The sequence below is a fragment of the Leuciscus leuciscus genome (genome assembly GCF_965113295.1).
Source record: "Leuciscus leuciscus genome assembly, chromosome: 5".
NCBI lineage: Eukaryota > Metazoa > Chordata > Actinopteri > Cypriniformes > Leuciscidae > Leuciscus > Leuciscus leuciscus.
This window is the reverse complement of record NC_138729.1, coordinates 28408518-28434417: the sequence shown is the minus strand read 5'-3', so window position 1 is coordinate 28434417 and position 25900 is coordinate 28408518. Positions and strand designations below refer to the sequence as shown.

General features: G+C 38.3%; 1 protein-coding gene across 5 annotated transcripts in view; it reads left to right on the top strand.

Moving 5' to 3' along the window:
- Positions 1-25900, top strand: part of sptbn2 (spectrin, beta, non-erythrocytic 2) — a 98969-nt gene that overhangs the window by 36090 nt on the left and 36979 nt on the right. For 2 of the 5 annotated variants that reach the window (XM_082169116.1, XM_082169114.1), the window contains exon 1: positions 6508-7176. In XM_082169116.1, the coding sequence (XP_082025242.1) occupies positions 7071-7176 (106 nt within the window). In that variant the 5' untranslated portion in view covers positions 6508-7070. Of the gene's footprint in view, positions 1-4002; positions 4188-6507; positions 7177-25900 lie in introns of those variants that run through there. The other 3 variants (XM_082169117.1, XM_082169113.1, XM_082169115.1) reach the window with 3 other exon arrangements.

Below are 25900 nucleotides of genomic sequence, written 5' to 3'. Positions count from 1 at the left end.
CTACACGCTAATGGGATTTTAAACTGCCTTCCTTCTCTCTTTGTTTGGGTTGAAATCCCTCCAAAATACGGGTTTATCTTTGTGTGCTTCATGCACACAAACTACTGCTCACACACATTCATTCTGCTGTATCACAGAAATATACCTGTTTCTTCTCAGACCAAATAATGATGCAAAATGTACACTGTCTCGTCTGTCCATCTATCTTTTAGCCATTGAGGTTGATTTGACTCACTGTGTATTTTCTAGGGTTGGGTACCGTTCACATTTTTACCGGTACCTGAAATTCGTGATGGATGGATGGATGGATGGACTATATTTTTTTTTTAACACTATAACACACCTCTCCGTACAAGACATTTTTTTTAATCTTATTTTAACTTTAAATAAAATGCTAACATTCAGGTTTCTTCCATCCAGTGATAATTTGGAAAGAAAACGCGATGGAAGCCTAATGTTACTATAGCAGTGAATGACATGGCTTTCTAAAACGTGGCGATTTTAACAGCAAAAATGCGTCCTATGTAAATGACCCTGCCCTAACTGACTGAAAGATGAACAGGACACTCTTATTGCGCTTTTATTTAAGCGGACAGTTTGCCTTGTACAATCTTAAATGAGCGATGTTTGAATCAAAAATCAAATCAGAGCTGTGTATTAATATTTACAAGTAAATATGAATATACATATTCACGAAGATTGCTACAACTCGTAATTTACACCTTGATAGCACGCAAACATTTCTGCCCGTTTTCGTGTGTTTTTTTTGTCAGCCTCTGCTTTTCTGCAACAGACTGAAACGCTAGTAGCCTATATAACGCAACGCACCGTTACTTTCAGTTAATAAAGGAAAAATCCTGCAAATTTCTGTTGTTATTTTAGCGAATGTTTGGGGCATTCTACAGCCCTTCATCAAACCTTTCAACACAGAACCCACTTCAGATTACTTTTAATCAGTGCACAAATTGTAAAAACAGATCAACACTATCTGTTCCTAAATTTTGATTGGGGGGGCAAGGCAGACGTCTGGGTGGGCTCAGCCTACCCCTGCCCATGCCTAGTATTCTTAAAGCTGCAGTGTGCAGTTATGGCACAAACAGGTTTCAAGACAGCCTACACAGAAAAAAAAATCACAATCAAACACCTGAATACTATTAAAGCCTTGTCAAAGAGTATCTATCATTTGTCTTGAGTTTTTTCAAAAATCTCAGTTCAGAGTAACGTTTGCTAGTTTGTCTAGATTCTAACTGTATTGCAGCAAGTAAATACTTGAAACCCTGTCTATTATTCTATTATAAATAAATAACTGTAATACACTGTAAATCTGATCCCTCATAAGGTCATCAATGAATCCGAATTTTACCATCATGAGCACCTGGGGTTCTTTTGTTTGTCCCTGGAAGGCCTTTTGTATCCTCTAGAGTCGTCCCCCACCCTTCTTGCTCCCCTTATGACTGATGGAGCTGTCGGTGAAGTGATGCTCAGGGTGAGGCGAGTGGATTAAAGCTGGACCCTGCTGGGAGAGAACTGGCACATAGACACACGCTTGCTCACACTGATCAAGATCACCATACAGCCATGCGTTTGAGGTAGCCTGGTTAAAACCAGAACATTCTCAGTAGTAACTGAGTTATGGTCTGGCAAAGCTTCATTAATAACTCATTTCCAAAGGGGCGTCACCAACGGACGTCGCTCAAATACCTCTGGGCGCAATTGGATAGACCTAAAACCAATCAGAGCGATCGTCATCGTGTAAAGCCATATGCTGCGTCCCAATTCGCCTAAGTTACACTACGCCATAAAAGTATGTACTCTTTTTGTGAAGAAAAGGTATTTACTTTTGAATGTGTAGCAAAAAAGTAGGCAAGCTTTGGGACATACTACTTCGTCATCTTTATCGGACGGATCTGTCGCTTGCATCTTGTCACGTAAACTGCCCTGTCAATCATCTTGTCACAGTAAAATCCTCTATTAAATCTAATTTAATTTCCTACCGTTTCGGAGAGAAATGTAGTAGCACGTTCATCTGCCAGTGGGTCTTTCATGGAGACTGTCCTCATGTGTTTGCAATTTGAATATAATAATGCATTTAAAAGTTGCTGCGCTTCACCAACGGACGTCGCTCAAATGCCTCTTGGCGCAATTGGATAGACCTAAAACCAATCAGAGCGATCGTCATTGTGTAAAGCCCGCCCCAACGTTTCTGATTGGTGCCACGATTTCGATGGATTAGAAATGGGCTTGAATGAGCTCTTTGCCAGACTACTTGCAGAGCAAATCTAAATTTGCCGGAAGTTGTCTGGGTTTTCCCAGGCTACATTTGAGGTACATTTCTATGAAAGGATGCACACACTGGCTCTGTCCCAAAACCTATTGAGCTGCCTTGTCTGCTAACATAGGCAGCTGCCTTCTAAGGTAGCTGTAACGAAACCTCATAATGGACTGATTTGGTAATGTTCTACTTAGGGGACATACAAAAACATCCTACAAATAGCACACAGAAGTAAATGGGAGACTTTAGACTTAATTGTTTGGAGTTGGCCGTTAGCATGTTGTGAAGATAATTTAAAAAAAATATTTCAAGCGTAAAATTACATCTAATCAAAAATCCAGTTAAAAATGATTATTTTATAATCTTAAATTATGGTATTGCATTCATGAGAAGGATACATACAATGCTGCCTTACAATTTTGAAAGTATCTAGAAAGAATCAATTTTGACGAATGTGCCTTTGCTTCCTTAAAATGCTCACTAGGTTTGGAGCCATCAACTTCAAATTTTAAGTTACACTGATGCTCTGAATTTGTTAAAACAAAGGGATATCATAGTGGGTATTAATCTTAAATGTTATTGGTCCCCTTTTCATCGACCTATGCATGTTTGTTCGTCATTGTGCATACTATCTCAGAGATAGCCCAGTGTCCTTGAGTACAGGTGTATGTTTCAGTGCAAAAAATATAGAAAGAAAGAACAGTGAGTGAGGGATGCACATTTTTCCTGATCTTCTGGCCCTGGAGGTTTGTGATGCCCTGAAACATTTATGGGATAAACTTTGTCCCACAGGCAATTCTCTTTTTCCTTCCAGAATCTCTGGATTCTAAGAACTCATCTTTATGTTGGGATTAGCACAAGGGATTGCTCAGTCTGAAAGGGCATGAGGGATTTCATTTAATCTGTATTTTTGTTTAGGTTTGAATTAATCTTAGCTTATCTTCATGTTAACTATTTCTTCCTGCACTGAGAATTGTTTTGTGCTTTTTCTCTTGATGGAAATAAAGTGTGTTGCCTTTTGTAATATTTTGTTCTGCCATATCATTTCAGCAGCACAAAGATCACAGATGCGGGGTCCAAAATGAATCTGCCAAAAATGGTTTAATTAAGAGCATTTAAAGACAATTGAAATATTTCTTGCCGGCCATGAACCTGTATTTTAAATTATATTTATTTTAAAAATAAGCAATTTATTTTATATCTGGAGGGATAGAATATCATTCATAGAATATAAAAAATCATTTTTTAAATAATAAATTGTTGCAGTTCCTAATCAAAACCTTTTATTTTTATTTTTTATAAAGCTTTTTTGTTTCCATTTGTCACTTGTTAATTATGGCCCTTGTTCTGATGTTATTGTGATATCTTGTGCAAATAAAAACTGCAGATTGCAGGTGGGTCCGGTTTGTGCTGTTCCAGGTTAGACTAACCTCATCCTCATCCTCATCCTCATTTTGCTACTGAGATATATCTATTGCTGTCCCTTTTTCAATCTGCTTTCAGTCATATTTGCATATGTAGTTTATACAGTATTTGTTTTGATTGAATGTATTGACCCACCTTGTCCAGCATACAGTATAAGGCTTGTATTTTGTTGCTGATAAAAGTGCAGAAACTGTGATGCAGATGTGATTGATATCCTATCCTTCAGCTTTCCTCTCACATTTACTGAGATCTCTAATAAAGAGTTAATTTGTCATTGTCTTACTTTGTACTTCTCTGATTTCCAGGGCAGCTGTTGAGTTTCCAGCTGAGACCATGAGCACCATCTCACCGACTGATTTCGACAGCGTCGAGATCCAGCAGCAGTACAATGACATCAACAACCGCTGGGACCTCACAGCCGAAACAGAGTGGGATAATGAGAACAGTTCTGCACGTCTGTTCGAACGTTCCCGCATCAAAGCTCTCGCAGGTCAGTTAAAAAATGTTTTTATGCATATGTGTGTGAGTCGAGGTTTGGTTTTTGCACCCATGTGCTTCCTGTTTGTGTTTTTGTTTGTTAGCATGCTTTCTTAAACAGCTAGTTTTCAACAGGTTGCATCATGTGATTCTGTCCAGTAGGGGGTGGCATAAGGCAACATGTAAAAAAACTACAACAAAAAACAATTGAACCACCTTGAACACATTCTACATGCTCTTTCAGTGGTCTTAGAGAACTGTATGCATGATAGTATAGTTATAATAATAAAACCATTTGAAGTGTATGTTTGTTGAATGGCTTTACATTGTTGAAAAGGCATACTATACAATGAACGTCAGTGCATAACACAGTAGTTGATGTGTGTTAAAATGCAGTAAGATACCATCTTTTGACAAGCAGTGACTTGATATCCACATTCTTCCAGGGCTGTTATTCACCCTGTTACGCCCCCTCATTCTCTCTCATCTCCAGGGATTTTTTTATGTCATTTTTATGACCTGCTGTATCTCTTACTTGTTTTCTTTCTGCCTGTCAATGGATGTGTTGAAGCCAGTTGTTGTCAAGCTCTTTCACACATCTGAGGCACATAATGAATCAATTTGTACATGCCTTTAAAAGTTGCACTCAAAGATTTGAACTTCGTTGAGTGTACATGTACAGTAGGGGGGGCTGAGAAAATTGTCCACAGGAGTCTGCTAAATCTGACAAAACCTCCCTTTGGGGATATTTGGGGAAATCCTCAATGGTATAATGTTTCATAAATAAAGTAATTAATGACTGGAAAAAGAGTAACACGAGGCTTAATAGAATTCATAGCAGCACCTGCTGGTCTATGTAATTGAGTGTCATTTGAGAGGAGTTTCATTCACTCGGTTGTCTATATGCATCAAACCCACCATGTAAAAATCACCACATCGATCACATAAACACCAGGCAAAACTTGAATTCTTAAAAGTACGGACAGGAGAGGGGAAACTGAGAATACTGAGCTTGAATGTCTCTTAAAGGACAGAGCAGAGGAGGGGTCTCAGAGGTCCAGCACTCTCAGTCTCTCACACCCATACACGGTTAACCTCTGTGCCTCTCTCACGCTCCATATCTTTTTTCGTTATATAAACACACATAGACATCAAGTATTATCATTATAACAAACACATTTTATTACAGCTAAATGCAAGCCATAGATAGACAGTATGGTAAGTGGTTATGAAAATTCTTAGAAATTTGGTTTCATTGGTATCCATTTCCATTTATGCATTCTTTTTTTGCCAGTGCAACCTGATTTCGTTTAAATATTAATTACTACAGTCACATAAAAAAAGATCAAATTCATATCACTATCACAATACTTAATGTCAAAAAGACTTGTATATGAATGAATATATATGGTACTTTGACATTGAGAATATGGTATTATCAAATCCCTGTCCCTGTTTTCTTTATCCTCCACTTCCTCCCATTTTGTGTGGGTTTAGAGTTTGCTTTGATGAAATGCTCTCCTCCAGTGACACGCTGGCTGACTGTTGGCTTAGTGCTTCTGGCCATGGTATGACCTGTGACCTCTGCTCTTTGATGGTCACTGCTGGTGACACTGCTGCTAATCAGCACAACCTGCCACTGTACTGGTCTTCATTACATCACTTCCTCTTGTAAAATCTGCACACACAAAAAAATGCGTGTGTGTGTGTATTAGCAGTTCTGTTTGTGAGGGGTAGAAATTCCCTGAACAAATTTTGATCATGCACTTATAAAATAGATGGTGTTTTCTGAACCATTAAGTAGGCATTACATCATGAGATGAGTTTTCTGTCACCGCCAGCATTGCCAGTTCATGGGTGTGAGGTGGTGCACACTTGCACAGGAAGAAAGACAGCGCTTGCTTGTTGAGTCTTTCTCAAGTACTTCCTTCCTGCCTTAACGTCTTATTTTATCTGTGCACGTGCTTCAGAAGTGAGAGAGGGACTTTTTGACATGATTAATTGAAGGCAAAGGTCTTACTACCCCTTAACATGCACAAAAAAATCACTAAAATGTACTTTTTTTTTTTTTTTACATAAAAATCAGGCAGGCATAAAATAAATGCTTTTTTTCTTCAATGGTTTCTGCTGACATCTGATCACCTCCTGAGGTTGGTCCCACACGCCCATCTCTCCTGTGAAACCATCCATCTATTGACTACTTCTCCACCCCCAGTCCACCTTCAGAAATGGTTCAGCCCACACCTCCCCTCTGTCTGTCTTTCTTGCTCGCTCAGCCTGGGATTTGCTCCTCCCACACACACCTTATGCAAATGCCAAAGCTCAGAAACCGAGAGAGAGAGAGAGAGAGTAGGAGGCTTTGTTTACTTAGGAAGCTGAGTGCAGCTAGTTCTGCAGGCTTACTCAAACAAGGTGTGTGTGCGACAGAAAGCAAGAAGAGTTTTGCACTGAGAGAAAAGTGCATTTGAAGAAGAGAAGAACAGCGAACGAGTTGAAAGAAGGATATTTTGTTCTCACAATACCTTTTTTCTCGCTTCAACGGATTGTGGGTTCCTTTTTTGCCAGAAAAAAAGTCAATTAAAGGAAGAGTTTTTTTTTTTTTTTTTTTTAAACGGATGAAGCAGTATGGCGCGGTTTAGCATGCACTGAAACGCTCGGATGCATGCGCGCACCTGGAGAGTGTCTGTTTCTAAACCCAACTTTTTTTTTGGACCTTTGAGGAAAGTTGAACTTTTGGACTTTTCATTTTTCAACTTTACATTTTATCTGCTATGCTCATGACTTCTGGCTTTACTCTTGTGGGGTGATTAATTATTGTGGATGAAAGTTGAGAGTGAGGGTTGGAGGAACGATTCACAGTGAAAGCAAGTGAGCATTACAGTGAAAGAGAAGAGACATGGATTTTGATCCACGTGAACATGAGCCATGTCTCTCGCCAGCTGCCTTTGTAAACCAGGTGCAATATTCCAACATCCTGGAAGGCCGTTTCAAACAGCTGCAAGGTAAGACTGTTTGTTCTCGGCTCATATCTCATATTCTATCTCTTTTTTTCTTCCTCAGATACATCTGTGAAAAAGTAGCTTAGCCTCCCAGCTAACCTTAAAACCATGTCAAATAACTTGTCTTGTCTTTTGAACCACTTAAACATTATGAATCCCCTGAGACATTCAAGAACCTTGAATGTCACAATCAAAAAGTTAATGTGACCTCAATCAGATCTAACTGGAAGACATGTTTTCCATGACAGACTGAGCCCCATCATCATCTAACTTTCAAAGGTTAGGTGGTGCACATATGTGGTGGTTGTGAAATCACAAAAGTGGTAAAGGGTTAACTCATAACTAATCAGCTGTATTTGCTGTTAAAACAACATTATAAGAAAAGTACGGAAATCACTTCAAAGGCACTTTGAATTGATATTTTTAGGTTTTAATGTGGTTATATATGCAGATTAATTTAATTGTAGTAATGAACAACTTTCTTATCTCTCTCTGCACCAAAAATGGTGCAGATGAGGAAATTGGCCTACAATGATTTATTTTTATGCCTGTGCATGAGAGAGAGAGACACAGAGACCTGTGCTGGTCTCCTAGAGAGTGGCCTTATTTCAGGTACCGCAGGGCTTTTGCCCCAGATCCAAATTACACCATGTTAAAATGGGAGCGAGAGGAAGAATGTTCTTAGAATTTTTTTATTTTATTTTTGTGTGTGGGTGTATCATTCATTCTATATTTATTTTCTCTTTGAAACCACACTTTTTACAGGTGCCACATAGCATGTGTGAACTCTTTCAATCCCCCCCGCAGGATGTGAGATCTGATCTGCTCTGTGTGTGTGTGTGTGTGTGTGTGTGTGTGTGTGTGTGTGTGTGTGTGTGTGTGTGTGTGTGTGTGTGCTTGAGGTCATGGGGAGTGTTTCTCAGTTAACAGGGAGATAATGACTCAAGCATTGTACTTTTCAGGCCTATTATCTGTTGTATAGGAAGAATGACATCTGCAAAACAGGCCTTGAATATGAACACACACCTCAAGAGTCCCTGTTAGCAAATCCTAGTATTGTTTTATTGTTTTGTAAAGTAAACCCTGAATTCTGCAAGCAAAGTTTCTTATTGTCCAGTCATCTGTTTTGAATTACTATTTAAAATGATTAGGTTGAGTTTTTTGTTTGACGTGTTTGCTCCATGTTATAGTTTCACGGAAAGCTCTAGACCAGTGGTTCTCAAACTTTTTGACTTTGTCCACAACAATATTCAAAGGTCCCTTGACTTTAAGGGCGTTTTTCCACTGGGTTCGTTTGCTGCGGTCCGAACCCGAGTGCGCTAGTTCCCGGCGCCCCCCGCAGCGTTGGTCTGGTTTCACACTCAATTAGTTGTATCGAACCCAGGTGCGTTTGCAGTGATAATACGTCATCGCAAACGCACACGGAAAACGCATGGAGAATACAACTCGACTGAGCATAGCTGTAATTTGTCTGTTTTTTTGGTGCTATTATGCACAACATAGTGAGAGACAACTACGTTTATGTTCACCGCATTGCTCGGTAGTTCTATGAAAACCCAACTGTTTTAATTTGGTGCTGAGTAATGCAAAAACGTCTGCATTCTTGTGTGTTGTATTTAACTGCTCCTGTATGGTTTGTTCTCCCCAAATTTGAAAGAGGCACCTCACCTCTTCAGTGTCCCACAACGTTCCCCTGCCACTCATGGTTGTCGTGTGTGAGGAAACAATGATATCGACAGTGATACGCATGCGCGGGATACTATACTTCCTGAACAAGCGCGCACCCGAGTCCGTGTTGCTTGCACATTAACGCGAACCGCGCCACGGTTCGGGAGCAACCGAGCTCAGACCACCTCCTCCAGGTAGTCTCGGGTTCGGGACTCTAGTGCGCACCCGGGTCCGATGACAGCGTTCACATTAGCGATTTTTCATGCGAACCGTGCCCCGGTCCGCACTAAACTGCCAGTGTGAAAGCGCCCTAAGTCGTTTGTGAATTTTGTACTCACAATTTCTACCCGATAAAATATTTCAGAAGGTATTCCTTTTGTATTCATAAAATGTATCATATCTTTGAAGTAATACGATTTTATTAATTTATGACATTTCCAGGTCTATAAATCAACATTTTAAAATTAGGCTGGCATAGGCTATATTTTCAGGCTTTTCAAGACCATGTGAATCCTGGTTCTTCAAAGAAAATATTTGTTGAGGGAGTGATTTAAAATAAGACATTTTTTGATTTGTAGTTCTTTTGGCATATTTTTATGTTTTTTTTTTTTTTTTTTTTTTTTAAGTCATCTCGAGGCCCCTATGAATGTTTACTGAGGCCCTCTAGTGGGTCCTGGCCCCCTGGTTAGAACCCCTGGTTTAGACTGTGCAGGTTGATGGATGTCAAGCATAAATGTTCTATGTTTAATGCATAATATTGTTTTCATTTAGGCCTATAAAGACACTTAAGAGGACATAGAGATTTTAAGTACGAGAGAGAGAGAGCTGCTTGTATGTGTTAGTGATTACTGTGGTTGCGTCATTACACCTGTCTGAAATCTGGTGCATACCTTCAGCAGCATTTTGACACACATTCACAGACACGCACACGCACACGCACACGCACACGCACACGCACACACATATACAGTTTCTCATGTATCTTTTCTGCTCTGGCCGCCTGTGATCCTCCCCTATTTAACACACACACACACACACACACACACACACACACACACACTGACACACACACACACACACACACACACACTAGTAATTCCGGTCAGGTTGCCCTTAGGCTGTTTAAAAAAAACAAAAACATTTTAAAGTAGTACAGGTGCATTTAATCGGGGGGCTTGCTCAGACATGGTCTACATGCTCGGTTAGGACGGTTCTCCTCAGTGTATGTGTTTGATGCAACACCAGTTCCTCTGTTGTGATCCTAATTATCTTTATTTAATTAAATCCCTGCAACAAGGTAATAGTGCATGTGTGCCTGCAGGTATTTGTGTGTGTGATGCCGTGAATAGGATGGAATACGAGTCCTTTTGAACAAAGTTGTCACCGCTTCAGTTGAACTTAATGTGTCACTGTCATTGCAAAACAGTTTGGATAAATCAGCAACCCAGTTCTCCATTACATACATTCTTCTTTTTTCCCCCCCTCTTTTTGTAAACTCAGGGTGTTATGTGAAATGTTGTTTGCATGCACAATGTATTGCTTATAAATCAGCTTATGAAATCCCGACGATGCAAGAAAGCCCCATTTACAAGATTTTGAAACCGTCTGTTTTCTCCAGTTTTGACATGCAGAGTGAATCAGGGTAATTAATATTTCTAAATAGATGTTCATATACTGTAAATAAATATGTTGCATATAAATAAATATTTTAATTATTTATATGCAAGACCTGTTGTTTAATTATACACAAGACATTTTATGTACATTTATAGTGATTTATTTAATGACTGTTAAAATAAAACGTGCACAATTTGTAAGGGGCTTTATAAATTGTTGTACGCTCTTTCTTTTCCCTGCATATTTTTGATTTATTAAGCATAATCGTATGAAATTAAGAGTCTTTTCAATAAACGAGTGCAAGTGAGAAAGTCTGGGTTAGTTGCACACTTCAGAAAATTGCAGAAAATCTTTTAAAAATCTAATTAGCTGTGCATGTGTGTCCCAACAGAGCTCTAAGAAACAGAAACGGGCGGAAATGGTGACCCAGAGCTTTAGGAGTATGGGCTGGAGAATATCAGCATGGATAAAAATTTCGTTCTTAAATCTCAGTGAAATTCTGCTGATAAGCAGTGTGTGTTTGTGAGGGTGCTTGGGTTTAAAAGGTTTTCTACCCCAGTGTCAGTCACCCTGAAGAGGTAAACACGTACTCCTCTTCACCTCTCTTTCTCAGTCATTACACAGAGATGCACAGAAATTGTTCACACACAGACACAAACAAAGATTTACTAAAATCCCATGCAGAGAATTCAAGGGCGTCTTGATACTACCAGTACTCAAACACAAACTAGTAGACATTCATGATCACATCACACTAAGGCCCAGTTTACACCTGGTATTAAGATGCGTTTTGGTCGATGAGATCACAAGTGTATCACGCTAAATACAGGTGTAAACGGGGTCTAAAGTGCTTTGAGCTTGTCTACTTTCGATCATTTCCAGAGGTAGTGGAATACGTATTAGAACGGGTTGCTTATGTGGTCGAATATGTTAGATTAGCCACAAAAGAACTCCTACTCTCCACCTACTGACCTAATGCATAAACATTTCGGGAAGCGCACTAGCCAGACTGGATTTATTTTGAAGTTTGGTTTGACGTAAAACGTACCAAGTACAATGTTCTCTCACCATTCCTGATTTCTAACACTCACCGTGTTCGGCTGGTCTTGCTGCTGTCAGAGCAGAAACGAAAGCTACTGTTCTCTGTATGTTTTTCCGTCGTCTCTGGGTGCGTTCATATGTAAATTGTGCGAGCTTATTTTGTCCATTAGATCGACCCATACATTTACCTGCCCATAGACCCTCTCCTTGAAGAAATCAGGACAGAAGCGGTTGAAAGTGGACAAAAGAGATTGAATACCGGTGTAAACGGGTATGTTTCACTCGTCTACTTGTGATCCGATCGACCAAAACGCATCTTAATAGCAGGTGTAAACAAGTCCTAAGACCATGCAAGTGACTAATAGCCCAGTTTAGAAGGTTAACAGCCATGTGAGATAAGGGTGATTTGTGTAGCTGCATATATGACAGATATGTGTGTAAGTGAAAGGGTAGAAAGTCAAAAGCAGCATTGTCACAGAAACACCAACACACACATATTCCCACATTCACTTTATCAGACTGAGATAATATACTTCAAATGAGATATAGATGTGTATGAATATCAGCTGTTGTGATCTCTTTGGCTGCTCTTTCATATAAATGAGCCATTACATTTTACACTTTTTTTCTCTCCACCCAGATGTAGAGTTAAAGGGAGAGTTCACCTAAACATTTTAATTGTCAATATTTACAATCATATGTTCATTTCTTTATTCTGTGGAACATAAAAGAAAATAGTTTGAAATATGAAGGTATTTTTTTTTTAAATCCAGTAATAAAGCAATAATTACCAGAGCTTCTCTGTGATTTTAGTCCTGTTCGAATGTGCCATCTCAGTAATCATTACGGACATTGTGAGTAAAGATTACGGCGACTTTTACCTTCAGTAAAAAAGTCCGGAAAAATTACCTCAGGTAATACTAATCCCGTGCAAATAGACCCGCTGTAAATATGTGCGTAAATATTTCCTGTTTAAAAGTAGTTTTCCACGGTTTTTCCAAGTATAGAGACGCTTGAAAAAACATTCAGTTGCGTTCTAGACGCTGGGGCAAATCTGTGGCAAAACTCAAGTGTTTTTCACATACCATTCAGATCAGAAAGAAGGCCGAAAGCACTTGTTAGAGGCACAAAACATCTTTTAGCATTAGCTAAGTGCCTTTTACCAACACAATCCAATCTGAAGTTAATTAATACATCGTTCGACCGGACTTAACTGTTTTATATAAATATAGGTTATATGTGTTTGCGCACGTGATATCAGAAAGCAACGTAATGCGCACATGACGCCAGGAGGTTGACCGCGATGCGCAAATCGAGTTACCCCTCACACTTCTGCTAGTTTTACTGAGATATCTTATCCCGTGCGAATTGGCCATTAATATTACAGATGTCCTGTGGTAAAATTACATTACTCCATGTACCCTTGTAAAGTTAATCCCGTCCGAATAGGGCTTAGGTGTGGGACAAAATATCGATAGGGCAAAATATCGTTGTCCTCCTTTGTGCGATACGAGAATCAATATGCTGGCACCAAATAGCGATATTTTAATGAATAAAATAAGGAGCACTAAATAGATTTCCCTGCTCCCAGCGTCACTCCTTCAAGGCTCCTAGAGGTGGCACTCAACACATGAATGAGGGAAACGTGAACACAAGTTAACTAGCCTAAGAAGAAGAGGTTCTTAACGGGATGGCGGACAGCAGTGTGAGTAAAATAGATGCCCCAGCCACGTTTAAGTCCAAAGTCTGGACCCACTTCGAGTTTTATACCATTGATGGGACAAACGTTGTAAATACTAAATAGACATCATTGGGAATCATTAGGAATCCGCTGATAGATGCCTGCTTTCAAACGCTCCTGTGTGTATCTCTGTAAGCGCCCGTTGAAGAGCGTGAAAGATGTCTATTTGCAACTTGTTTTGGAAGCGTTAATTATTGTAGCCAATCACAGATTGAGCGCATGAACACAATGGCCAATCAGAAGTGCTTAAGAATGCTTTCACATCTGTAGTTCGGCTCATTTGGTTTGGACCAAGGGCAAACAATTATACATTGTAGCATTTTTCACCCGTTTTGTATCCTTTTCACACCACACTGATTGCTCTGGTCCGAATCAGTTGACGAGTTGGTGAAATGGACCAAAATGTAGTCACGTGACAACATCCACACTGTAAAAAAAATTGCTGCGATTATTTATCACAACTTAAAATCCAACATTGTTTCAACTTTAAAAAGTATGTGTTCATGCTTGACTTAAAATATTAAGTTTAGTTAACTTTAGTTAAGTTGGATATTTAAGTTATCTCAACAAATTTTAAGTTGTTATAACTTATCGCAGCCACATTTTTTACAGTGCACATCACTCGTTGGCCAGATGTGCCTTTGAACGCATTTCCTAAACTGTTCTTTGATTGGTCAGAATTAACGTGCTGGAAAATTCCAACAGAACTCCTGGAAGTAAACAAAGAGAGGATGAAAAGCCATCAGACAACATTCTGCTTTTGTAAACATACATGGTGATGAAAGCCAAAATATTAAATGTCACAGATTTATATTTAAAATAATATTTTTTTACATGTCTTTAATTTAAGAAGTGTAAAAGATATCTCAATGTCATTTTAGATTCTTGTACTAAATGTCACAGATTTATATATAAAATAAAATAAATTCCAAAGTGTACATGTCTTTAATTTAAGAAGTGTAAAATATATCTCAATGTCATTTTATATTCTTGTTCTTATGAAACTTTTCTTTTGGAATCTTCATTTTTAAGGCCCTTTATGGTTCAATCTCATAGATATATGGATGTCAATGTGGTAACGTAGTTACGATACTGCATATTTTTATACTCTTGGTAGCTTCAGAAGCTGTTAAAATGAACTAAATCCCATCTTCCAAATACCTGAAACTGATTCAAATATAGATTCTTATTAATACACTTTTGAGAGAAAGTGAATGTGCCTCAACCGTTTTCAGTAGAATTTTGGTACTCATAGAATTGTTTTATGCTATTCATTTGATATAGGGAAACAAGATACATTTCTAGTTTAAACATTTATTCTTCAGACATTCCTCTTTAAATGCAATAAGTATCAGCTGTGTGCAAAGTGAACCACATTTGGTTTTCGATCACTGAAAATGGGCAAAATTCAACAATTTGAACATGGAGCTGCTTTAAGATCCCCATATCTATGGGACTGAACTATATAGGGCCTTGAAGATGAAGATTTCAAAAGAAAGTTTATTACCAATGAGAACCATGAACCTAAAATTTGGCTTCAATTCCATTTTTTTTTAAATAGTTGCCCTCACGAAAATAATTTCAAACAAATTCTTTAAGAACAGTAGAAATGATTAGCAACACCCAACATAACAGGACGTTATGTTTAACATTTCATAAATAAAACTGGTTTATCCCGGGGTTTTTTTCTCTGCACAAATTGCAATGCAAATAGCCAAAGTAGCCGCAGCTGTCTGTTGACATTCATGTTTGTTTCTTTACAAGATCTCGCATAGTTAAGTTTGGCAGAATGTCCCATCGTGACTCACCAATCGTTAAGTGTTTTGTGTAGTGGACTGAAACAAAGTCTCGGATTTCAAATTACGTCCATTTTCTTACGAAAATTCAAAAACATAAATACCATTTTGGCGCTGTGGCGTGAGATCGCTCTGGCGCAGCTCAGCTCAAGAGAAGCAGCACATAATCTTCTCTTCCGCCTTAATAATACCAGTTACAGCGCAAAATAAACATGAATGAGCATCTGAAAGTGTGTTAAAAGGTAGAGTACAACTTATCGAAATCCGTATCATGTGACATGGAATCGCTCAATCAGTGTTTCAACGGTGGAAAGACGTCAGTAAATCAGCTTGTAAACAATGTCATGTAACGTCACATTTACCTCAGAAAAACCATATCCAGTGACCATAAACTCGTTAGTCAGAGAGTTAAAATTAACTCTAGAGAGAAGCATTTTGCTTAATATATGCACCATATTACATATTCATTATAATTTTTAATGTTCTTCAATATTTGCATGTTTGAATAAATCTGGCAAGTTTTTATGACAGCCACCATTTAAATGTTTATATTTAATATAATTTTTTATTATTATAAAAATAAATAAGTGTAATTTAAGTGTTTGTATACAAATCAGTTCATTTTGACCTTCAATACTATAGGCTAATGAAGCCTAGTAGGCTACAACTGACTCCCATAGTTTACATAGTTGTTTTCCCTGGGAAAATTTGCCATGTATTGTACCTGATATCCAATATAATCAATATTGAATCGAATCGGAATCAAAATCGAATCAAATTGCAAGCTTGTGGATCGAAATCGAATCGAATTTTGAAATTTGTGTCAATACCCAGCCCTAATTTTGAACGCTTTTGAGCAGATTCTGCCTCATTTAGTTCTGTTGAATCGCACTAGGTTCGTTGTCCCCCTTGGTGCGGTTCATTTGGACAGTTGTGAATGCAGCAATCACACTTGGGTGCGCACCATAAGCGGACCAAACAAGCGTACCGAGACCTCCTTGAAGAGGAGCGGTTTGTTTGTGGTGAGAACGTGATCCAACCTCGAACAGACCCAACTGCCTATAGAACTGCACATTTTTGGACTAGACCAGCTGCCGTAGTCAGTTGTTAATATTTTCGGAAGATGAGCATGTCACAGTTTAGGTAAATTAATGCTCGCCTCCTCCTGAAGTGACTTGCGATTATTTATTTTGTGAGGGCAAGTGGCAACAGCTGGTTCTTAAATTCTAAGACTAGAATCTTTAGACACTGCGTCATGTAGTGTGTTCCTGGCTTAAGCGTTGTTCAGTGTTGTTTTATACTTCACTGACTTTCATTGTATGGACAAAAATAGTTTTAAAAAACATTGTTCAGATTAGTATCTGTTGTGTTCTGTGGAAGAAAGTAAGTCATACAGGTTTAGTACCACATGTGGGTGAGTAAATTATGACAGAATATTCATTTTTGAGTGAAGTGTCCCAGACCCTTGCACTGTCCCTCTCATCTTATTTTACTCTTCGTACTTGTGTACTGTTCTGCTCTTGGGAAAGTCACAGTGATGAGTTGTTCAGGGGAAAAATCCTCCCTTCTCCCAGTTTATCACAATCCAGATGTCCTTACTCTGCTGTATGTGCATGTAAATGGCAGTGTATATTGAGCAATTATATATGAATATATGGACTTGGATGGGTTTTGTTTACATACTAAATATAAATGCTGTCCTCAGCCAATAGCAATACAGAGTACTTAAAGGCCAATGAAGGCTTATTTTATTGTGTGAAGAAACTTTAACAACTTAAGTTAAGCACACTTTCACAAAGCCCAATAAAAACATGAGATATTTACTTGGGTTTAGAGGATGCATTTTAATTTGCAGGAAGTGTGTGTAATTTGTCTTGCCAAACCACATTACACATGATCTTAAATATGTGAAAAATGTCAATGCATTGTTCAAAGCAGAAAGATCCTACAGCTCAACACTACGCCTAACAATATGAAGCAAAAAGCCTTTTTTTATTAGCATGGTTTTTGTTGGAAGAAATAGGCTAGTTTTAACCAGAAAGTGTAAGTTTAAGTCAGCATTTTTAACAAATAAAATATTATTCCGTTTAGTCCTCTACTGCATGTCAAATAGGGTAATAATAGTTGAACTGTATAGTAAAGCACACTCTGCCATAAGAAAGTTTGGCTTGGACTGGTACATCTGCACTTCAGTGAAGTAAGTGTTTTTGCCCGCAGCAGAACTAGTGGCTCTTCAACAACATGCTACTGAGTTTTTTGGGCTAGTTTATGCATGTTCAGTTTGACGCAGCAGATGCAACATAAATCACATACTTCTCAGCTCTGGTACTCTAAAACACAGAGAATAAACAGTGTAGTATGACTCCAGAAGTGTGCGCGCCTGTGCGGCCATGTATCTTGAGTTCCTCTTTCTTAAGTTTGTGTTAAACTGTCATTTTTACACAAACACAAAATTCAGACTCTGTGTTATGGTGAAATCAATTCTTCAGTACTGAGGTTTTTTTTTTTGAAGGAAAAAACCATTTTAGTTTCAAATGTGTCAGCAGCTTTGGCTGTAGTCATTGTAGATGGTAGATTAGGTACTTTCTGTTGACTAAATTGAGGTCCATTGCATTCGTTTTCCGTTGACTTATGGAACATATGACGTTCATGTTCTATAGTAAGTCAAATTTGCTTTCGTGTGATTTTTGTGTATAAGTGTACTGAAATAATTAAGACTAAATTGCTACTTTGTATTTGTGTTGAGTAGGGCTGTACTCAACCAAAGAAAATCTTGGTCGACTGAAGTCCTGAAATTTTCGACTAAAATCGACTAAAAATGACGTTAGAAAAAAAACAAAAAACGTTAAATTAATTAGATGCGCACTGTGCGCAGTACTTGGTAGCCTTGTTGTCCGCCTAAATGAATTATAAATAAACATAAAAAACTAGTAGGCTATTTGCAGTATATTAAATCGTTTTTGACCTAATTATTTTGCACTGAAATGAGTCTGACACTCGAGTCTGTCGGCTCTGACAGCGTTGCATCACGTGCACCTGCGCAATATCATAGCTTATGGTTTCCGAAAATAGTACTATGTTGTCAACTAGTGATATCATCACAAGAACTGTTGAGGAATATGCAACATAATTTAGACAATTATTTTTGTCATATGTTATAAAAATAAGTTATAACTGTCAGACACTATCATTTCACCGTCAAATTTGGGTAAAAATATAATTTTGAGTGTCTTAACAGGATACACTCAAAACAAGCTGTCACTTTTCTGTTCTCCATCCTCCAGTGTCACTTACATTCTCCAGACATCTCACATAACTCTGAGCCCATCATTTTCCCCTCTGTGTGCATGCATTTGTAAGAATGGGGTTGTGCAAGATATTTTCCCCTCAGTGTACCTACATATAAGCTGAATTCCTTTGAGAGCCTAGAATTACACATTTAGGAAACATCTTATTAACATTGCTGAATAAAAGCATTGCAGCAATGCTGATGTCAGGGAGGAAACACGAAGATGTCAGGTTTCTATTTAAGATGCCTTCACAGGTGGAAAATCCCTCTTAGTTATAGCCATTAGAGGTGTGTGTCTTTCTTTCTCAGTCATTTAGTTACTAGTGTGTGTGTGTGCAGTAATAAGTACTTGGTTCTCTTTGCTGTAACAGGCCGCTGTAAACAGGTCTGTTCTTTGGTGTGGTAATTGATGCCACACACACAAGCGTTTTGTGCCAGTTTTTGTAGAAACTAAAATTTTTGAGTATTCATTGAATGTTGTAGTTCATTAAGAAAAATAAGTTTTTGTCAAACAAAAAAGTTATTATTAATGTTTTATAAGTTAAGGCAATAAATTGAAACCGTGACAGACAAAACGTATTGTTTCGAGGAAGTAGTCACTGCAGTAAGATGTTTCTGTCTCATCAATGCACGTACCCATCAGGTGATTACAGGACACACCTCTGTGATTTAAAGTTCATCCGAAAAAGACCGTTGTGTCACCATTTACTTAACACATGTTGTTCCAAACCTGTATGACTTTCTTCCGTGTAACACAGAAGATGATGTTTTGAAGAACTTCTGACCTGCTCTATTCCATACAGTGACAGCATACAGTGTCCATGGGCTGTTATGCTCACAAAAGGGTGAGTAAATTGTGACTGAACTTTCATTTTGAGTGAACTCTCCCTTTGAAACTGGTTTGCATCACACATTGCAGTGTAGAAGCTTCTTTATTGCTCAGGAATGGGCTGTCAAACTGTCACATGGCTCATTTACCTCCAGTGACGAAGGTTATGGCATCTTGTGTCTGCTGGGTAATCCTTAACCATGAGAACAGCAATAGTTGCTATTGTAATGATTATTAGTGATCAGAGATGGAAAAGTGGGCAGGAACACAAGCAGAAGAAAAAGGCCCGGATGATGTAGGGGTTAAAAATAATGACAGGAGAGAGAGATGAAAGGATAGAATATATGACTCCTTGCAGCATGCCCAAACAGCAGCTAGACAGCAGCAATTACACCACTGTGTGTGTGTGTGTGTGTGTGTGTGTGTGTGTGTGTGTGTGTGTGTGTGTGTGTGTGTGTGTGTGTGTGTGTGTGTGTGTGTGTGTGTGTGTGTGTGTGTGTGTGTGTGTGTGTGTGTGTGTGTGTGTGTGTGTGTGTGTGTGTGTGTGTGTGTGTGTGTGTGTGTGTGTGTGTGTGTGTGTGTGTGTGTGGTTTGTTACACCCAGCAAGTTCGTTTTAAAAAGTCTGTTCTTGTACAATCTAATGTTCTATTACCTGAATTCCTATAATTCATTCATGGTTGTTTATCATGATTTCAAAAGTGACAGCAATGACTTTTACATTGTTGTAATAAAATTAATTACAAACAAATTCCTGAGAATTTTTATCACGGTTTCCACAAAAATATCAAATACCAACAAATGGTTTCAAAATTGCTAATAATGATGATGATGTTTTCTGAAGGATCATGTGACATTAAAGACTGGAGTAATGGCTGTTTTGGCTGACAAAAATATATTTTGTGTCTTTTTTCTTTTTGGTCAAAAACCGAAAATATCATTTTCGGCTGCCGGAATTTCGGTACACCCCTAGTTTAAGTGTATTTTTGATCAAATAAATGCAGCCTTGGTGAGCATAAGATACTTCTTTAAAAAAATAATAATAATCTTGCGGACCCCACACTTTTAAACAGTTGTGAAAGTTGAATTAGAAATTGCATGAAAATTCATCATCTTCATAGACTGCTGGTTTTATACCAATGGATTTGTGTTGAAAATCACCTAGGATTGTTTTTTTTTATTGTTATTTCTTAGGCTAAATTAAGTTTAGCCTCAAGCTAGAAAATCAGGTGTAAAACAAGCAAACAGAAGTCAGCTACCACAATGCATCTGTATGACAGGTGTGGATCACAGGAGAACATGGTGTGTAGCTTTGACACTTCGTGTAGACGGCCATAAGTTGGTTGCTTCCAGTGCAAATACAATGTGAGATGATATCTCAGCATGAAAACATGAGTTTAAGAGTTTATCTTCAGAACATCAGAGCTAATGCATTCCAGTTATTGTTTGCACAGTGATCTTGTTTTCTCAACTTCTGACCTGGAAGAGAAGGGTGTAGAGATGTGCATGTGTGTGTTTGCAAATAAATATGTTGTGTACACATTTTAATACCTCTGTCAGTGGGCCGTCAACATTGCACTAGTAATTGCAGGAAAAACTTCAGACTCACACACATACATCAGCTTTCAGACATACCTGAACTGCGTATAGTGGTGTAGTACGGAACGGTTTGTGCTAACATTGTAGAACACAGACATGCTCAAAACAAGTGTCAGTTACCACAAGATTTGGATCACAAGACGGAAGGATCACAAGTGGAGAAACAGCCAGCAACTTAATATAAGGACTTTTCCATGTGATGATGAAAGAGGAAGATTGCAAGAGGATTAGGGAAGTTTATTGTCCAGTATTCACATTTGACACTTTTAACTCCCCATCAGAGGTTAAGTTTTGACTCCATGTCAGCAAGCATGTGGCTGTGATGTCTCTCTCTCACTCTCTTGCCCTGTCTCTCGCTCTGTTTCTCCTGAACATCACCTCGGGAAAGCAGCCCTGTCACAACACGACCAACCGCCTACTGTGGAATTTGCAGACATGTTATAGATTCACAGAAATACATGTAGAATTTAGGAGTATCTCTCAGGTTCTGTCTCCCAGGACAGAAAACGTCCCACATAGAAATCATGTGCAAAAGAGATAATGGAAACTGTTGGATAACTGAAAGGTTTCTGTGCACATTCCTTGTATTTCCTTGTATTTAAGTTTGTGCTTCAGGCCAGAGAGTTGATACATGTATGCATGTCTGTTGTAGTGTGGAGTACCTGTCATAATAATTCTTACACACTCACAGAAATATCTGATTTAGACTTGGGTATCTTCCTGTGTTTCCTGCACCAGGAAACCAATGGCAAGACAATACATCCTTCTAATAAGTTTTCCTGGTGGGCTTCACACAAAAACAAATTTGACCAGTGTAGTGCAATTCACAAATGACCCTTTTGTTCAGTTTTTTTTTTAGGGTACTTAGCACTTTTGGTGTAAACCCAGGTTATTTGATGTCAGAAAACAGTTTATTTGAATGATGTGAATGCTGTTTTCCAAACTCTTTCACACCTGCAAACTATGCAGAAGTCTGCCTTAAAGATGTGGTCTGGTGTACGGTTCAACTATGTGATGCGGTTTGCTGCCGATATGAACACAGCCACACAAAATGGCAGACTTGAATTACCGTTGATTTTAATATGATCCAGTAAAACTGTGTTTGTGTGTGTTCTTCTCACTCATTTTGACTGATGCACTGCAAGCAGAGGAAATGTATTTCTCATTACTGTTCACCTTCAGCAGAAATGGACTTTTAGAACATTTGCAGTACATTCATGGCAGATAGATGCAAGAGATGTGTCAATGCTTTGGAAACAATACCAAAGGTTCAAAAATCAAAGTGTAAAAGTGAAAAAAGCACCCTTAATAAATCTTATAGATAGAAATTGTTTTGAATCAATTTGATGAATGAACTGAATGACTCACTGAATTGAGTTCTCTTTTTTGTCTACTTGCACTTGAACGGACATATTCACACACACAAAAAAACCATAGACTGTAAAAAATATGGACAAAGCGTCTGTGACGTCACCCATAGACTTCTGAAGAACGGTTTTGAGGCCGTTTATGGGGGGTATGGGCGGCGCCATATTTCAATACAAATGTTCAGAAAGGATAACTTACAGGTATGATGTGTTGTGTCAGATCATGGCCGAGACGTCAAATTTCAGGAATTCCACTCGGCGCAGCCTATGCTCGTTGTCAGCTGTCAATCAAGCTGTCAATCGCGCCCTTATTTGTCATACATTTTATATCTAAATACGATCTAAACTAACGAGTTAGAAAAAAATTCACCCCCCTCACAGTTGTCAGGCACTCGGAACCTATCGAAAAATACAATAAAAGTCCATGGGACCAACCTGTAAAAACATGAATTTATGCTGTGAAAACGGACATTTTAACATGGGGGTGTATGGACATTTGCTCCCTTTTGGGACCTTCCCCTAGCGGATTTTCGATGTATTGCAGTTTTTCGCACTTCCGGGTAGGCTTCATTTTTCAGATTAGAATGTTGCCGCTTGAAAAAAACTCATCAAAATGCCCGTATTGGCAAGTATCCTGAAACACATTTAGTTAACAAAACAAAACCATGCACATTTTATGCTAGTAAGGGAGGCGTGGCCAGGCCTGAGTCGAAACAATGCCACGAAGTGAAACGCACAGAAAAGGGAAAACGGTATATCACACTCGCATTTGACTGAAACGCAGAATAAAAGCAGCGTTGCAAATGAATTATTAGGTGTGACCATGGAAAATATCTGTTGCAGAGATAAAATAGGATCAAAGTTCTTAAGCTTCTTTTACAGCTGTCATTGATTTTTGCAATTAAATATATCTTTATTTTTGCACTACTTTAACTTGTTTTTTTTCTCTCAATACTTTATTTTTCTTTTGCAAAACTTTACTTTCTTTTGCAATACTTAATCATTTTGCAAATATATGTGGCATTATTTTGACTCCTTATTCGTTAATATGAGGCATACAATTCATTGATATGGGCAGCGACAAAACGTGCTGCTCACATTATGCTGACACTTGTGATGTGGAACGGTTTAAACCAAAGACTTTAGGGACTTTAGTTTGTAGAACTAGACTTTAGGTTAACCCTTAGAAAGTACGATCATTGCTCCAGAACTGTCAGATCTGCGTTTACGCTGCCGCTGATCCGGAGAGAGCAGCTGCCATGTAAATTTACTAGGGGTGTAACGATACACAAAACCGACGGTTCGGTACGTCCCACGGTTTTGACGTCTCGGTTCGGTTCGGTTCGGTTCATTTAGGTGGAGTGGGGGGTTTAGAAAGCTAAAATTGTTTTTGTTTTTAAACAGATAATTTAATTAACAAATTGTGTCCTTGTCTTTAAATTAATTCAATTACAAGTAAACGTTTCGCAAGGATAAAACTAATTATCTGCTAATGCTGTAAACTATATAGGAGCCCTTACTTGCACATTACTATAACATTAAAGCTTAACAACAGAGCCAAGACTTTTAGCCTAAATTCAGTTGCTATTTATTTTTAGATATAATAATAATCAACACTCAAGTAACAAATTGTATGAAAACATGTAAACTGCACATAAGGCAGTTTTTACATTAACATATGTTTTTACTCTAATTTATTATTGAAATATAATAATTTACACAGTTGCTGTCATTTTCATGACAGATATTTTAAACATACATAAAATAATCAAGATGTCATTAACAGGTTAAGTAAAATATAATATATAGGCTAATATAGTGCATTTATTTAGTGAAAGAGTTCATTTCCTTAGCAAACCAACAAGCTGTGGACACTGAATGACTTGCCTGAGGTAAATAAAGCTATGTGAAAAAAGAAGCGTTTTATTGACATATTTCCGCTGTTGAAACACTGACTGAGCGATTACACGAGTTATGATGCCTTTCAGTAAGTATACTGTATCTTTCAACATACCTTCAGGTGTCCATTCATGTTTATTCTGTAACTGAGGAAGAGAATCGCGTTTACTCGCGCTCCGCGCTGCCGCTTGAAATGAGGAGCCTAGTAGCCTACGGTGATCTGTCACGCCACATCAAAGAGCGCCAAAACGACATTTAATGTTTGAATTTCGTCATCAAATAGACAGAATTTGAAAGATTACACCTTGCTTATTATCGAATGTAACAAAACACTGAGCTTATTGCGATTAAATGTGGTTAATGGTGGTTAGGCAACGCTGTATTCGTTGTGTACACATAAGACATGAAGTCCAATGAGCCGGGACAGCAGGGGGCGGGGCAGCAGGGGGCGGGGCGGGCGTGTTCGGTACGCCATGAGAGTATCGCGATTCGTATCGTGGGTGGTGTATCGCGGTTTTTCGGTTCGGTTCGAATATCGTTACACCCCTAAAATTTACAGTATGAAACAGCAGTGTTTTCCCACACATTATCGTTATTTGTGTGTTACAAACATTTAAATAACTGGGAATAAAAGTGTACTGGGATAAAAGTTTATGGTTTGGGTATAAACAGTAAATCATCTTTTGAGAGTATTTTGACACTTGTATTGCATTTCTTATCGTTACGCCAGGAGGTGGCGCAAGTGAGTGTTTGTCATTGAATCATTCATTTTAAAGATTTATTCACAAACACTGATTCATCCAATAATGAAGCAAGTCTTTATGAATGAGACCCCAGTCCATTCAAATTTTTTCATTTTTGTTTTATTTTGTTCAAATGAAGCTTTTAAATAGATTAAATAGACTAAAGCAATGAATATTTTGTCAGAACCTCTAGTTTGTATTTTATTTTGTTTAGTTGTCTGATGGTTTTTTTCTTCAGAATCGTGGGAGAATCGCAATCTCTATTTTACACAAAAAAATCATGCCATAATTGTGCAGCTCTACCAGCTAGACATTAACCTTTAAAGGACACTGTTAATGTCCAAGTGACTTTTATGTTTCTATGGTAACACTTTCCTTATACTGGGAATAATGCCATGCAAGTTAATGAATATGAGCTCATTGTGTTTGTTAGCAATGAAATCGAAGTAAAGGCTCATGTGACGTTCTTGTGCTAGAAAGGTTTGGCTGAGATTAACATCAGCATCAGTGACATCAATGCAATAATGAGAATGGAGCTGTGTTGTCTGTATACCAGTGATGTTGTGTGTGTGTGTGTTCTGTGATCTGGTTAAAAGTTATTTACTGTAGTTCAGACCAGAAACGGACGCCCCAATACTCTGTGTCTTGATGTAGTGGTAATGAACACGTGCCGACAACTCACACAGATATCATTTACATTCACACACATGCTTATACATCTCTCTCACATCAGTTATTTTTGGCTCTCTTTAGATCTCTTTGTGGGTGTTGTAAACGCCCTTTTCTTGACTGTGTGTTGTGTGTGTCTGTTCTGAAGGCTTGGTAGATGTATGCAAAGCTTGTGTGGAGTGGCTCTATTGGTCAATGGGCTTCCTGTCTGCCAATCAGCACATTTGTGCTTTCCTCCCCCATTTGTTCACTGGAAGCTCATGAAGATGCAGCTTTAGAGATCCTCATCGTGTGTGTGTGTGTGTGTGTTTTCAGGTTAATCTGTAATTGATGGATTAGTCGGCAGTAAAGATCAGCTGTTGACATTTACAAGAAACATTTACACTGTAAAAAATTGTTTTCCCTGTTTTACACAAATATTAAATGAAAAAATATTTACCTAGTATATCAAGTCAACAACCTTTTTAGCGT